Source organism: Pyrus communis, chromosome 10 (genome assembly GCF_041283825.1).
Source record: "Pyrus communis isolate YQ-2024b chromosome 10, ASM4128382v1, whole genome shotgun sequence".
Taxonomy (NCBI): Eukaryota; Viridiplantae; Streptophyta; class Magnoliopsida; order Rosales; family Rosaceae; genus Pyrus; species Pyrus communis.
Window position 1 is genome coordinate 22138031 of NC_142574.1, and position 13758 is coordinate 22151788.

The following is a 13758-nucleotide window of genomic DNA, read 5'->3' on the forward strand; positions in this document are numbered from 1 at the left end:
GTGCCCCGTTCGTACCATATCATTAAATCAACAGAGTTTGAAGTGAACTGGAGAGCGAGACAGGCATGCACCATTTCCATGACATTTTTTGTCAATTTAATTTAGGGAATTTTAACAAAAAGCTCCATGTACTATTCACTTTACCCTTTATTTTGTCATTATCATTAAAACTCAAAGTTTTCAAACCCTTTTTATTAGTTTTTCTTTTAATTTACGTATGGAAGTTCTTGGACCAATTCTAAAATCTTCTCTTCATATTATATGCCTTGCTTCCACTTTTATTAATTTGTTTTAATTGAAAGAAACTACAAACCTTTTTTTATATATGTAAAACACTTTTTGAAAAGCACTCCAAATTTTTTATGGCAAACGTTGACCCATAAACCATTTTGTTCGCAGAATTTCTGACGAAGTAAGAGATTTGTATGAGAATAGAGAGAGACAAGAAAGAATGAGGCGGATAAAAGAAAGTCAAGTAAAACAGTTGTGAATTTGAAATTCTATTTAATTTTATTCTTTAATTAGTGGGACCCATGGCGGAAGCAAAATTTTATGTTAAAATGAGCTTCACATAAATATTTTAAAAAATTGATAGTATTTACAAGAGAGTATAATACATGCTTTGATTAGTGAGCTAATTAAATTTTTTGAGGCCTAAATGCTTTTTTTCATGTTGAAATGAACCTTCCGATATCAAGGCAATATAGAGAGTATTTAATCAAACATAAAGAGGATTAAGAGAAATTAAACTTCCAATATCAAGTCTATGAAATATTTAATCAAACATAATGTGACAGTTGATGATTAGATTTCTTCTTTAATGATTTAAAGAAACAGTCTAACCATTAACTGCAATATCATCACATGGTCTCAAAATATGACTCAAGTAGATAGTCTCTCTAGCATAATCCAAGTTAATATAGAATAAGTTGGGAATTTTCAAACAAAAAATTAGATGAAAGGATTAGGAATTTGGAGAACAAAATATATGATATTTTAAAAAGTTTGTAAAAATTTAAAGAGAACAAAGATATTTACAATAGACCTGGTAATTTCTTACACGATCCGTTAACACAACACGTAAACGACATGAAAATAACGGGTTTCGGGTCAATACGATAACTAATTGGATCATTATCGGGTCACACGATAATAAACCATTAATAATGGGTCCTTAATAGGTTTACATGAGAGTGACACATGGGTAACCTGTTTCGACATGATAAGAAAACGTTATTTTGATGATTTTAATATTTTAAACTACTAAAAAAAACTTACTATAAAATGCAATAGATATAATGAATATGTATATATTGTTTATTAATTATTATCTATATAAAATTTAAAATTTAAGTTTTATTTATTTATTTTTATAGTATATTATAGGCAAATATTGAGATTAAAAATCATAAAACACATTAAAAATAAAAATATCAAGTAATTTAAAAATACCTAATACATTAAAAAAATTATAATAATTAATTTATATGTGCGAAAAATATGAAAAAAATATGCAAACGCTCGTAGTCGCATCCTCTACGCTTTGAGAATAGATATATGATCTTTTGAATTTTTAAAATGATACAAACTCTCATGAATAGTATTTTTAAGGGAGTTCAAAATAAACAAAATTCATAATCATTAATGTATAAGTCTGAAAGATGTGAAAACATAATAAATGTTCATAATTGCATCCTCAACACTTAGACGATGATTACATGGTTGTTTAGATTTTTAAAACCCTCCAAATCTCATGAACAGTGTTTTTTTATTTGAGTGCAAAATTAATAAAATTAATAATAATTATTGTAGAGGTGTGAAAAATGTAATCACTTGTAATGAAAAGCTTTACAACTTTCATGAATGGGTCAACTCCGAAATTTAGTATGTATATACTAATTTAGTATTATGTTTTACATTTTTTTTAGTCAAATTATGTTTTTCATTTTCATTTTTATTGATTTAAAATATATTTTTCTTAACGGATAACGGATTGGGTCATATTACCTAATAATATTAACGGGTTGATTTCCGGTCGGGTCATATTACCCGTTTATTTTAACTGGTATTACACGACACGACTTGTTAAGCTATCGGGTATGACACGAAATGTCACATCCCGGCCCGGGCCAGAACAGCTCGATTCGAAGTCCTAGTGGACATTCCGGGTCGGGGTGTGTCACAAAAACGACACGAACACGAGAAACACGACGCGGATGCCAAGTCTAATTTACAAACTTTAATATCGTTGTGAGCTGGGAATTTGGATGGCAAAATATATGAATTTTCAAGAAAGGGAGAAGGAAAAGGTCAAAGTTTATTTTCTTCAGTTGGCAATATAAAATAATATCTTTTTTATAAAATTAAACTAGACTTCAGATTTTAAATTTAAGAGATTGATTTCTCTATAAAATAAGATGCTAATTTAAGTTTGGGGATGAGTGGTGCTGGGAGTTTCAAATGAAAAGATCTCCTGTTTTACTTATTTATTTATTTTTTAAAACGATATTATCTACACTAAGGGAAGATATAGGTTTAGCCTCACAATGAGTTAGTAATAATATAATTCAAATTCGCCTTTAGCGAGAATCAAACCTAAGACCTCTCACTTACAAATAAAGAAGAATACCACTAGACTGCAGTATTAACTTACATAGCTCTAATACCTCTTCCTCAATTTGAAATTTAACGTTAAAAAAAAAGAAAGAAAAAAAAAAAGAAAATTAAATTGTTCAACAAATTAGACCTCGAGCAGTAAGTAGTATTCTAGATAGCTGAAAAATCTTTAGTTTAACTAGCATGGCAGTCATAACCACCGGAATTATGCAATGGTCGATCAAGAGAATAATATACAGCACTGCAGCGGCTGCAGCCCATCGTCAATATGCTCGTTATCTGAACCTTCTTCGTTTTGGGTCAGAATCCCATCCTGAAGCCCTAGGATCAACAACATCTCCATATGCACCACCACTTCCTTGACCCCATCCGTCATTGCTCTTGCTACCCCAGCCATTGCCACTGCCACTTCCACTTCCACCGGTACCCCAGCCACCTGGGAAAGCTTCCTTTCCCGGTGAGTTTTGAACCTTTGCACCCGGAAAGTTGCCCATATCATTTCGGCCTGTAAAATTAAACATAAAAAACCAAGTCATTGGATTAAGTCTTAAAAACAGCCTGGAAGAAGTTGCAAACCAAATAAGGTATTTCTCAATGTGTACTTAATTGAACTGCAAGCAAAACAAACAGATTCAAATCCATGTTGTATAAGCTTCACCTATTCTTGAACTCGATGTAGATGATCGATCCCTGCCAGAAGACTGGCTTCTCCGCCCACCATCATTGGTTGAACCACCCCAACCACTGCCCACGGATGCCCCTGAAGAACCCCGAGTTGCAGGGCTTCGCATTGGCACAATAGCAGCAACTGATCTAATTGGTGGCCCTAACTCTTGCGGAGGGTCATTGACATGGCGTTGAAAATACTCTACAAGCTGATCAATTTTCTTAAACATCCGCTTTCTGAACTTGAATCCCTTTGGATACATGCCAACTAACTCGTGGTGTGGATTTGAACTCCGAATATAGGTCAGAATTATCGTGCCTGGATATTCATGTGATACACCAAAACTATAAACTATCCGCGCAGGATTCTCCAATTTCTCAATCTTCAAAAGAGCATCAACCTCTGCCTTTGTTCCCCTCCTGAACTTTCGATAATTTAGCATTGCCTTCAACTGAGCCACTAATGGATCAACATAACGATCCACCACCTGGATTTTAAGTTATAAACTGAAAAAGTAAGTAATAGGACTAATACAGTACAACTCTCTGACAACACATTGTGTTTAAAATACTAACCTCGTCCAAATCCTCAAAAGTGTCCTCCCCAATGGTCAGGGTCTTTCCAATACGGAGTATGCTCGTAATGTCCTTCTTTTCCTTTCCACCTTCAACTATGTCTTTATGAGCATAAACTCCATCATAAATCTTGAGAGTTAAGGATAAATGAGAAGGCCCACGGGAACTAGGACGAAAAATGCTTTCCCCAGGATCCTTATCAGACAATAACTGTTAGACATAACAGATGACAGCCTAAGAAATAGTTCGGGGATAATATAAATGTGTGTCTACATAACTCAAGCATTCAATAACAAAAATAAAGATGAAGGTACCATAAAAATCTTAATATCAATTGAACCTTAACCTGCATAACACAAGCGGTTACTAATCAGAACTAAACTATCCTACATAATTCAAACTTGATGAAATTGAGGTTCCACCATAAAACCAATTGGCAATATGGAGAGTAGCCCAAGACCATATAAGCACATAGCAAACCTAGTCCCTCACCGATGTGGGACAACTCTCAACACGCCCCCGCACGTGTGGCGGATTTTCAAGCCTACACGTGGACAACAACTGGGTGACGTGGAGCGTGTGTGGCCGTTTGGCTTCACACGAGGACAACCCGCTCTGATACCATGATGAAATTGAGGTTCCACCATAAAACCAATTGGCAATATGGGGAGTAGCCCAAGACCATATAAGCACATAGCAAACCTTGTCCCTCACCGATGTGGGACAACTCTCAACAAAACTAACAGCTAAGTTAAAACATACCCTTATTGATTCATCTGCAGATATATTCTGGAAGCGAGGATGAACGATCATCCTTGGCTTGAAATTCTTCTTCTCAAGCTGCATACTCTTCTGAGCTTTTTCTTGCTCACTCTGTAGACTTTTCCAGTCTTCTTGGTAATAGGTATCAAGATTCTGAATGTGAGATCGGTCATTTCTAATCTCGCTCTCTATATAAGCCAGGAACACCCGGTAACTTTTCTTTTGAATTGATTTGATCTTGCAATTGAGAATATCACCCTCATTCAGTCTATCAGACAAGTCAGAAATACCCCTCCAATCATCTGGATGATAGTCTGCTTTCATAAGAATACCAGTCAATCCACATTCAAGAGCAAGTTGTGCACGATCAACTTGCACCCTGCGAACTGTGGTCTGCACAAATTTTCCTTCGGCAAGGGTATCCTCCGTTCTGCCTGTAATCATGTAGAATTCTTCATCCTGGGTTGGTTCTTCATATTTTTTACGCCAGTCCTGAAAACCCTGTATTAATTCTCTCCTTATATCGTACAATGTAATTATCTTTTTCTCACACCGTTTGCTTTTAGCATATTCTTCAACATCGATGTTCTTTAGATATTTAGGATGCTCCCTGACGAACCCCACCACATCATCATCATCATTGCGACCTTCCACATCATAAACATCTTTCGCCAATTGTTCTGCAAGTTGATAAGATTCTGGATTGATTCTGGTATCATCCAGCAGATCAATATCGGCGTAGCAGCTACCAGCCGACCCACTCAGCCGAACACGCAGGAAACCACAAGCATTAATAAAAACCCTATTATCAAGCCCGTATTTTCGCTTGAACTTGTCCTTTAGTGTTGGTGGATTTGACGTGTCCTTTGACATGTCCTTTCGTGTATACACTGCTTCACCAAAGCCTACCAACATCTTCTGCAACGAGGCTGCCTTTCGAGGTCCAAGTCCAGAAATGAATTGAAGAGGTGCAAATAACCATTCATGGCTTATAGCCAAATTTAGGTCAATGCCTACCTGGTTTGTAACATCTACCATGACCTGTTCAACCACCTCATACTTCTCATCCGGGGTGAGAAAGTGCTCAAAAGCGCTGATATTCCAAGATAAGATCTCTCGTCCTGGTCCACAAAGCGTGGCAACCATGGCCAATGGATTTTGAAGATAACGCCCAAGAGCCACAGCCTTCTTGACAATGCCTGATAACATAGAAGAAATCAAAATCAGCCGCAAGACATCTTCATAAACACAAAACTCAGGTCGGAAACATATATTTATACCTGACTGCAACTGCATAGGTAGCTGATCAGATGAAATCCGAGAATTTTCATATAGGCGAGCCAAAGATTCATCCCCATGTACAATGCTTAGGCCATCCATATCAGCCCCAACATCTCTTGGATGCTCCTCTACCATCTTATAAATTATCTGATAAATGAAAGGGAGAAAAATAAGCATCACGTAAACCAGATACGGATTTGATATATGTTGAAGATCAACACCAGCCCAATTAGTGTTTGTATTGAAGTGTAATCTTGCCTTGGCCCAAGATGGATTCAGCCCATGGACAAAGAAAGATCCATACACATGCTAGAGAATTCTAGCAAAGTTCAAGCTGGTGGAAGAGTCTAGAAGAATGGTGAGGTTTCCACCAAAATGCAAGATTAGTGTAGATAATTCTAGCTTAGGAAGTTAGTGGAATTATCTAGATATCTCTAGCATGACGTTTCCATGCTTCTCCAAGGTTCCATCCATGCCTATAAAAGGAGAAGGCATCCACATCATTTGTATCAATTAAGAAGACTAAGTGAGAGTGAGAAGTAGGAGTAGTCTTGTGAGGAGTGTGAGTGGTCTAGAGTTTGTCTCTAGAAAAAGTGAGTGTCATAGCTTCAAAGAGTGTCCTTAAGGGTTTGTGTGTTGTAATATTTTGTGTGTGTAATATAAGTAACTTGTTTACTTTTGTTGTCACTCCAACACGTACTTGTGTTAGAGTTGTGTACTCTAAGTTTTTCCTTAACAATTAGTATTAGAGCGGTACGATCAAGGACCGTCTCTAGTGAAGCTTCTGAGAATCATGAGAAGTTAAATACTTCGCAAGATTGTTGACTAATCTTGTTCGGTGTATCGAAGCTCTGCCGACATAATGGGAGATCTTCAAGTTGTTGGAGCAATCAAGAAGTTGAATAACAAAAATTACAACACATGGACGACATGTATGGGGTCTTAACTGCAAGGCCAAGATCTTGGGATGTCGTCAGCGGTAATGAAGTTACGCAGTCGAAAGAAGACACTAGCGGCACTTTGTGGAAATGGAAGATCAAGGCAGGTAAGGCAATGTTCACCTTAAAAACTACAGTTAAAGATGACATGTTGGAGCACATAGGGAAGGCCAAGACACCAAAAGTAGCGTGCGACACCTTCGCCACACTCTTTTCAAAGAGGAACGATACAATACTGCAGCTTCTCGAGAATGAGTTGTTATCGGTGGCCCAACGAGACATGACGATTGCCTAATATTTCCACAAGGTAAAGTCTATTTGCCGTGAAATTTCTGAATTAGATCCTAGTGCTGCTATTGTAGAATCCAATATAAAAAGAATAATTATCCATGGATTGAGATCCGAATATTGAGGCTTCGTTGCCGCTGTACAAGGATGGCTGACCCAACCATCACTTGTTGAGTTTGAGAATTTGCTTGCCGATCAAGAATTTTGGCAAAGCAAATGGAATGGTCTCGTTAAAAGGTGAGGAAGAAGTGCTCTACACTGAAAGTAAAGGCAACTTTAAGCAGCATGCTGGTGAATGATCTAAAACAAATGGTGATAAGATGAAAGGTCATCAAGAAGGAGGGAGTTATCAGCCAGGGGGAGCTCCGAAGTATCACGGCAACCGTGGTCAATCCCAGAATAATAAAAGGTTTGAGGGCAAGTGTTACAATTATGGAAAGAAGGGCCACATGGCGAAGGATTGCTGGTTCAAAAAGCCTGCAGAAAGTAACGTCGCCAACTCTAAGAAGAAAATTGAAGATGATTGAAACGTCGTTACACCTCTAGCCCTGGAGGAAGAATGGGATGCTGAAGCATCCGTTGCTACGGAGAAGCAAAAGTTAACTTTCACAGCAGGAAGTTCAGAGTTGATTGATTACCAGAATGATTGGATCGTGGATTCAGGCTGCTCAAACCATATGACAAATGATGAGAAAAAGTTACAAAGTCTGACTGAGTACAAAGGAAGCCGCTTGGTGATGACGGCCAACAACTTGAGGCTACCGATTGCTCACATCAGTAAAACAATAATTGAGCCCCAATACAACACTAACCATGTGCCGCTTCAAGATGTCTACCATGTTCCAGGTATGAAGAAAAATTTGCTTTCAGTGCCGCAACTAACATCATTAGGAAATTATGTCTTGTTTGGTCCACGAGATGTGAAAGTGTATTAACACCTCAAGATCTTAGGGGCCTCAACAATGGAGGGACGACGATTGCAATCAGTTTATGTAATGTCAGTAGAAACTGCATACGTAGACAAGACAAGGAAGAATGAGACAACAAATTTATGGCATATGAGATTGGGTCACGTTAGCTATCACAAGCTAGATGTGATGATGAAGAAGTCAATGCTAGGGCTACCTCAGCTTGACGTGAGAACAAACCTGGTTTTTGTAGGATGCCAATATGGTAAAACACATCAACTACCATACAAAGAGTCGAAGTTTAAAGCGAAAGAGCCGTTAAAGTTGGTTCATTCCGATGTGATCGGGCCTATCAAGCAACCATCGATTAGTGGGATGCGGTACATGGTGATGTTCATTGATGACTTCTCCAGGTATGTATGGATTTTCTTTATGAAAGAAAAATTTGAAGCATTTTCAAAATTTAAAGAGTTTAAGGAGATAGTTGAAGGAGAAGTGCGAAAGAAGATCTGTTGCATATGAACGGAAAATGGAGGAGAATATACCTCGAATGAGTTTTCCCAGTACCTACGAGATTGTAGAATATGTCACCAGTTCACATGTGCCAACACGCCACAACAAAATGGCGTAGCGGAAAGAAAGAACTGGCATCTTGTAGAAATATTTCTGAGCATACTCCATGCCAAGAATGTACCAGGAAGGTTTTGGGCCGAAGCTATGAGAACTGCAACTCATGTGATCAACAGGCTTCCTCAACCAAGGTTAGAATTTGTCTCACCCTTTGAAAAACTATGGGATATGAAACCTACCGTTAGTTACTTTCGAGTATTTGGCTGTGTATGCTACGTATTTGATCCAAGTCACCTACGTAGCAAGTTTGACAAGAAGGCAGTCTGATGTATCTTTGTGGGATATGACGGCCAAAGAAAAGGGTGGAAATGTTGTAATCTTACAACGAGAAGGTGTTACACATCACGAGATGCGGTGTTTGATGAAGCATCTTCTTGTTGGTCTTCAGAAAAAGAGGCATTGCCTGATTCGAGAGAGATTGAAGATAAGCTACAACAAAAGATGGGGGAGCAAACTATTCAAATCCAGTCGAGACCAAATGAGTTTGAGGATTCACTTGATGGTGATGGTGATGGTGTTGAGTAAGCAATGCCCCAAAACCCTTGGCAAGCTGGCGTATATCAACAACCAAAAGAAGATAGACCTAGTGAAGTGGAAGTATCAACTCCACAATCACAACTAAGGAGGTCAACAAGAATCAGGAAGCAAAATCCTAAATACACCAACATAGCCATAGAAGAAGAAGCAGCTAAACTTGAGTGGCTCAAAGTTGGGAGAAGAGATCATTGCAGCGGAGCTAAATCAAGCTTGGAATCTAGTGCCAAAGCGAAGAGATGTGAAACCCATATCATGAAAATGGGTGTGCAAGAAAAAGCTTCTTCGTCAACTCGGCATGGAGGAAAGAATGTGCTAGTGTTGAGGGGGAGTGTTGAAGATCAACACCAGCCCAATTGGTGTTTGTGTTGAAGTGTAATCTTGCCTTGGCCCAAGATGGATCCAACCCATGGACAAAGAAAGATCCATACACATGCTAGAGAATTCTAGCAAAGTTCAAGTTGGTGGAAGAGTCTAGAAGAATGGTGAGGTTTCCACCAATATGCAAGATTGGTGTAGATAATTCTAGCTTAGGAAGTTAGTGGAATTATCTAGATATCTCTAGCATGATGTTTCCATGCTTCTTCAAGGTTCCATCCATGCCTATAAAAGGAGAAGGCATCCACATCATTTGTATCAATTAAGAAGAGTCTTGTGAGGAGTGTGAGTGGTCTAGAGTTTGTCTCTAGAAAAAGTGAGTGTCATAACTTCAAAGAGTGTCCTTGAGAGTTTGTGTGTTGTAATATTTTGTGTGTGTAATACAAGTAATTTGTTTACTTGTGTTGTCTCTCCAACACTTATTTTAGAGTTGTGTACTCTAAGTTTTTCCCCAACAATATATATATGATATAAGGTACATATATACTTGATACAGATTAAGAAAATATATGATAAAAATGAAAAACTACATAAGAAAGTGCATTTCTTCATTTCGTATCTGATTATTTGTACTAAGATTAATCTGCCAACTGAATAATCTTCTTCTATAGAAGATAAAACTTCCATCAGAAGAAAGATAAACCACAAAAAAGGATGGTAAGAATCCTTTGAATTTTAACTGCTAAGATGAACAAGGCATACAGAGAAAAGGCTGGTGATAATTTTTGTAAAATTGCTCCATCATTTCCTCCTCCCCTCCACAAAAAAAGGTAATTAAATAAATACACCATCACAAGAGAAGCTATATAAGAAGAGAAAGAAATATTACACTACTCCTAGAGAAAAAGAATCGTAATACACACAACCCAGTGAACAAAATGATTACCATAATAACACTCACCTCATAAATATCGTCCTTGAGGCGAGTACAAGACAAGTTAACACCTCCTAGGACGACGACGTGTGGTTGATGATCAATCATGAACTTCAAAATGCGTTCTTGTTCATCCTTTTTACGCTTCTCGTCATTAGCATTGAGGGAGCGTAAAGTGAGGGAGCCGGCATAAAGTACATCTAGCACCTCCCCAGATGAATCTAACATCACAAAAGTGGTTGCTGGGTTACCAGGTCCCCAAAAGCAAGCCATGACCTTCGGTGCAGCTTCATTGTTTGAGCTACTATCATTTTCCTTCCGTTGATAAGGTCCCACAGAAACTTGATTCCACAAAGCATTTCCGTATTCCACACGTAACCAGTGTTTTGCTCTACTAGTCAATAGGGATCTTGCTTCTTTCTCCATTGAAGGTAGAAGGAAATTAAAAAGTGCATCCTGCAATATCAGCTTCCGCTGCTCATTCCACAGTTGTGCAGATTTACTAACACCATCACTAAGATAGTACTCATTAAAGTCGCTGATCAACTTATTTAGTCTGTCTTCCGGCAGCTGAATAGTAACTTGAAGAAGCTTCTCCTCTTCAGCCTTCTGGATAAGCAGCCATTGCGCGTCCCCGAATCTATTTAATGGCTTTCTTTTCAGCCACTTCACCCCTGCAAACTGATGAGAAGCATCTATTGCAACATTTCCTTCAAGTGTTGGGTTTGTTGATATCTCAGTTATATCCAAGTAATTGCTTCGAACATACTTCCTGACACATGGCTCCCAACTTATCTCAACAGCTGCCTGAAAGAAGCCATAAAGAAACATCAAAATACTTTCAACCTAAAATTTCTATGAAAGTTTCAATGAACAATGCATACCATATGCCTAGCTCCTTTGAGCACGGCTTGAGGTGTATCGAACATTGCACATGTAAAGGTGGAAGCCATCTCCTCTGGTGTCTCCTTAGCATCCTCCAACTCATCCATTCTCATATTTTCTAGTGATAATTGCAGTCCAAATTGCTCAGAGCTGTAGCCGAACTTTCTTGCAGCATGCCACAGGCCAGCCTTGATGCAGATACTATAAAGTGATTTCCTCTTCGGCCTCTTATATTGTCCTGCATCCATACCACCCTCGCCCAGAGGAAAATGCAAGTTAAACTTGGCATCAGCATCATCAACTTCTCTCTCTGATTTTGCAGCCTCAAGTGACTTCATAACTGATTCAAAAAGCTGCTGATTCAATGTGAGTCTGGTCTCCTCAGATATATATTGAGATTCTACCTCAAACCGCTTCTTGTAGTCTGATTTCAATGCACTTTTTCGCTTCTGAAGCAGCAGCCATTTTCTGTCCAAGTCCTGAATCGTCCAAAGTAATCTGTGCCACTTTAGCTCAGGTTTGTTCTTATTTTTGTCCTGGTTTTCGTCTTCCAATTCAAGGTGTTTGGGATCTTTCAATAAGCTTAGACACTCCTCTTTCCGATACATAGCAATAAAGGGAATCTGAAAACAAGGAGAGAATGATCATCCCATAAAATAAATATCAGATAAATGAACAGAAGTGCGTCAAAATGAATGAGAATACTAACATCGAACATTTGCACATGGTGCAACTCCAAAAAATTTCTGATGTCGTCCTTGCTTATAGATTTCCCCAAGTCTGTCGTGCCATAGAAGGGTATTATACCACTCGTAAGTTGATCATATATCCAGATACTCTCATCATCTATACTTTTTGCATTCAGTGGAGTAGAACCAGTGCAATTCTCAGATATCTGTACAAAATAAATACGGTCATGGTTTGGGACATGAAATTTGAGATTTGTAGCATATATTTTCATGAAGGGCAAACTAAAGAACCTGAATTCTTTCCGGAACATCAAGCGCCTGTATCTGTTCATCCTTGTCTGTCATATACTTTTCAGAGAGAACACTAGGTTCAAACTGATCTTTAATCCTCATATTCCTCCATTCCCCAGAATCCATACCTTGCTTACGAAGTTCTATCAATTGTTGAGGATCACCAAATATATCATGTGCTTCCTGCAAAGAAGATGATAGGACTTCTGGCGCCCTTGTAGATTTTCTTCTCTTAACCTTCCCCTGTCTCACTGGAGATCCAGTCACATCAAATTCTTCATCATCGACAATAAAGTCGGCCATATCATCTTCACCAACATCTCCATTGGCTTCTGCTTCTGGTTCCTCCTCTTCTGCAATGTCCTCAAGCGGATAACCTGTAAGATTATAGTGTAAAATCAAGAAAATATCAGATTCATATATTGATTATTCTACAAGTCAAGTTCTACATATGTAGAGATAGGCATACCTTCTTCACCATCAAATAAAGCTTGCTCAATCGTCTTCCCATCAGATACCCCCTCAGAGTTCCTCTGAGCTTTTTTCAGTCGCTTAAATTTCCCCTGAGACTGTTTGGATAGAAAAAGAAAATCCATATCACGAACAACTTTAGAAGAACTAAATGAATTAGTTTCAAATGCAACCGAAACTATAAAGAGATGTAGACTGTGTCCAGAACCAGAACCAGAACCTTTCTGCGGAAGGCATACACATTATTGTCCTCCAGGAGATCATAGTCATCGTCATCAAGGACATACTCCTCCCTAGAAAATTAGACACGGAAAGAATTATACAAAAGAATTATAACTAGCCTTCTGTTCAATTGCTACAAGATTTTTGAAAGAGAAAAAGAAATGGGAAAACTCGAGAGAGAGAGATAATTGCTCCGATTCAGGGTATTGAACATTCACCTTTTCTTTTTTTTCTTCTTCTTCTGTTTTTCTTCTTCATCACTGTCCGCCCTCCCTTCTTCCTCCTCCTCTTCTTCCTCGACATCATCCACTAGAAAATCATCCTTCTCATATTCATCCAGACCTTCTGCAAAGAGTGCACTCGAGTCAAATTTCATTAATAATAGCGAATAAAATAAACGAGGAAAACTAAACAAAGGTTGAAGCACATTGCACACAAGAAAGAAGAATTCACAGACAAAGAAAATTCCAAAACGTCCAAAATTGCGAATTCAAGAAGAAACAATTGAAGCCCGTACCGCCCTCCTCCTCTTCATCTTCCACGTCGTCACCGTCACCGCCACCGTCAGAGTCATCCGCTGCAACGTCGTCAACAAGCGACCTGTCGTCGTCCTCTCCATGAATCATCTCCTCTGAAAGCATTGAGCAAACGCGATTAGGGTTAGGGTTTTCAGCGTATTTGATACGAAACGAGAGAAATAAAGATGCATTACACTAACCTTCCTCGTCGGAGACAACACCTTTGCCCAT

At 38.4% G+C, this 13758-nt stretch overlaps 1 protein-coding gene across 1 annotated transcript; it reads right to left on the reverse strand.

The window, feature by feature from the left end:
- Window positions 1-2534: 2534 nt before the first annotated feature.
- LOC137728377 (transcription elongation factor SPT6 homolog) lies at window positions 2535-13758 on the reverse strand. Its single transcript, XM_088678610.1, has 14 exons — window positions 13728-13758; window positions 13530-13640; window positions 13228-13351; window positions 13008-13080; window positions 12786-12879; window positions 12317-12693; window positions 12046-12231; window positions 11336-11959; window positions 10479-11258; window positions 5901-6048; window positions 4621-5819; window positions 3859-4068; window positions 3275-3770; window positions 2535-3121 (listed from the first exon to the last, which is right to left on the reverse strand). The coding sequence occupies exons 1-14, from the start codon at window positions 13756-13758 to the stop codon at window positions 2892-2894; spliced, it is 4683 nt and encodes a 1560-aa protein (XP_088534736.1). The 3' UTR covers window positions 2535-2891.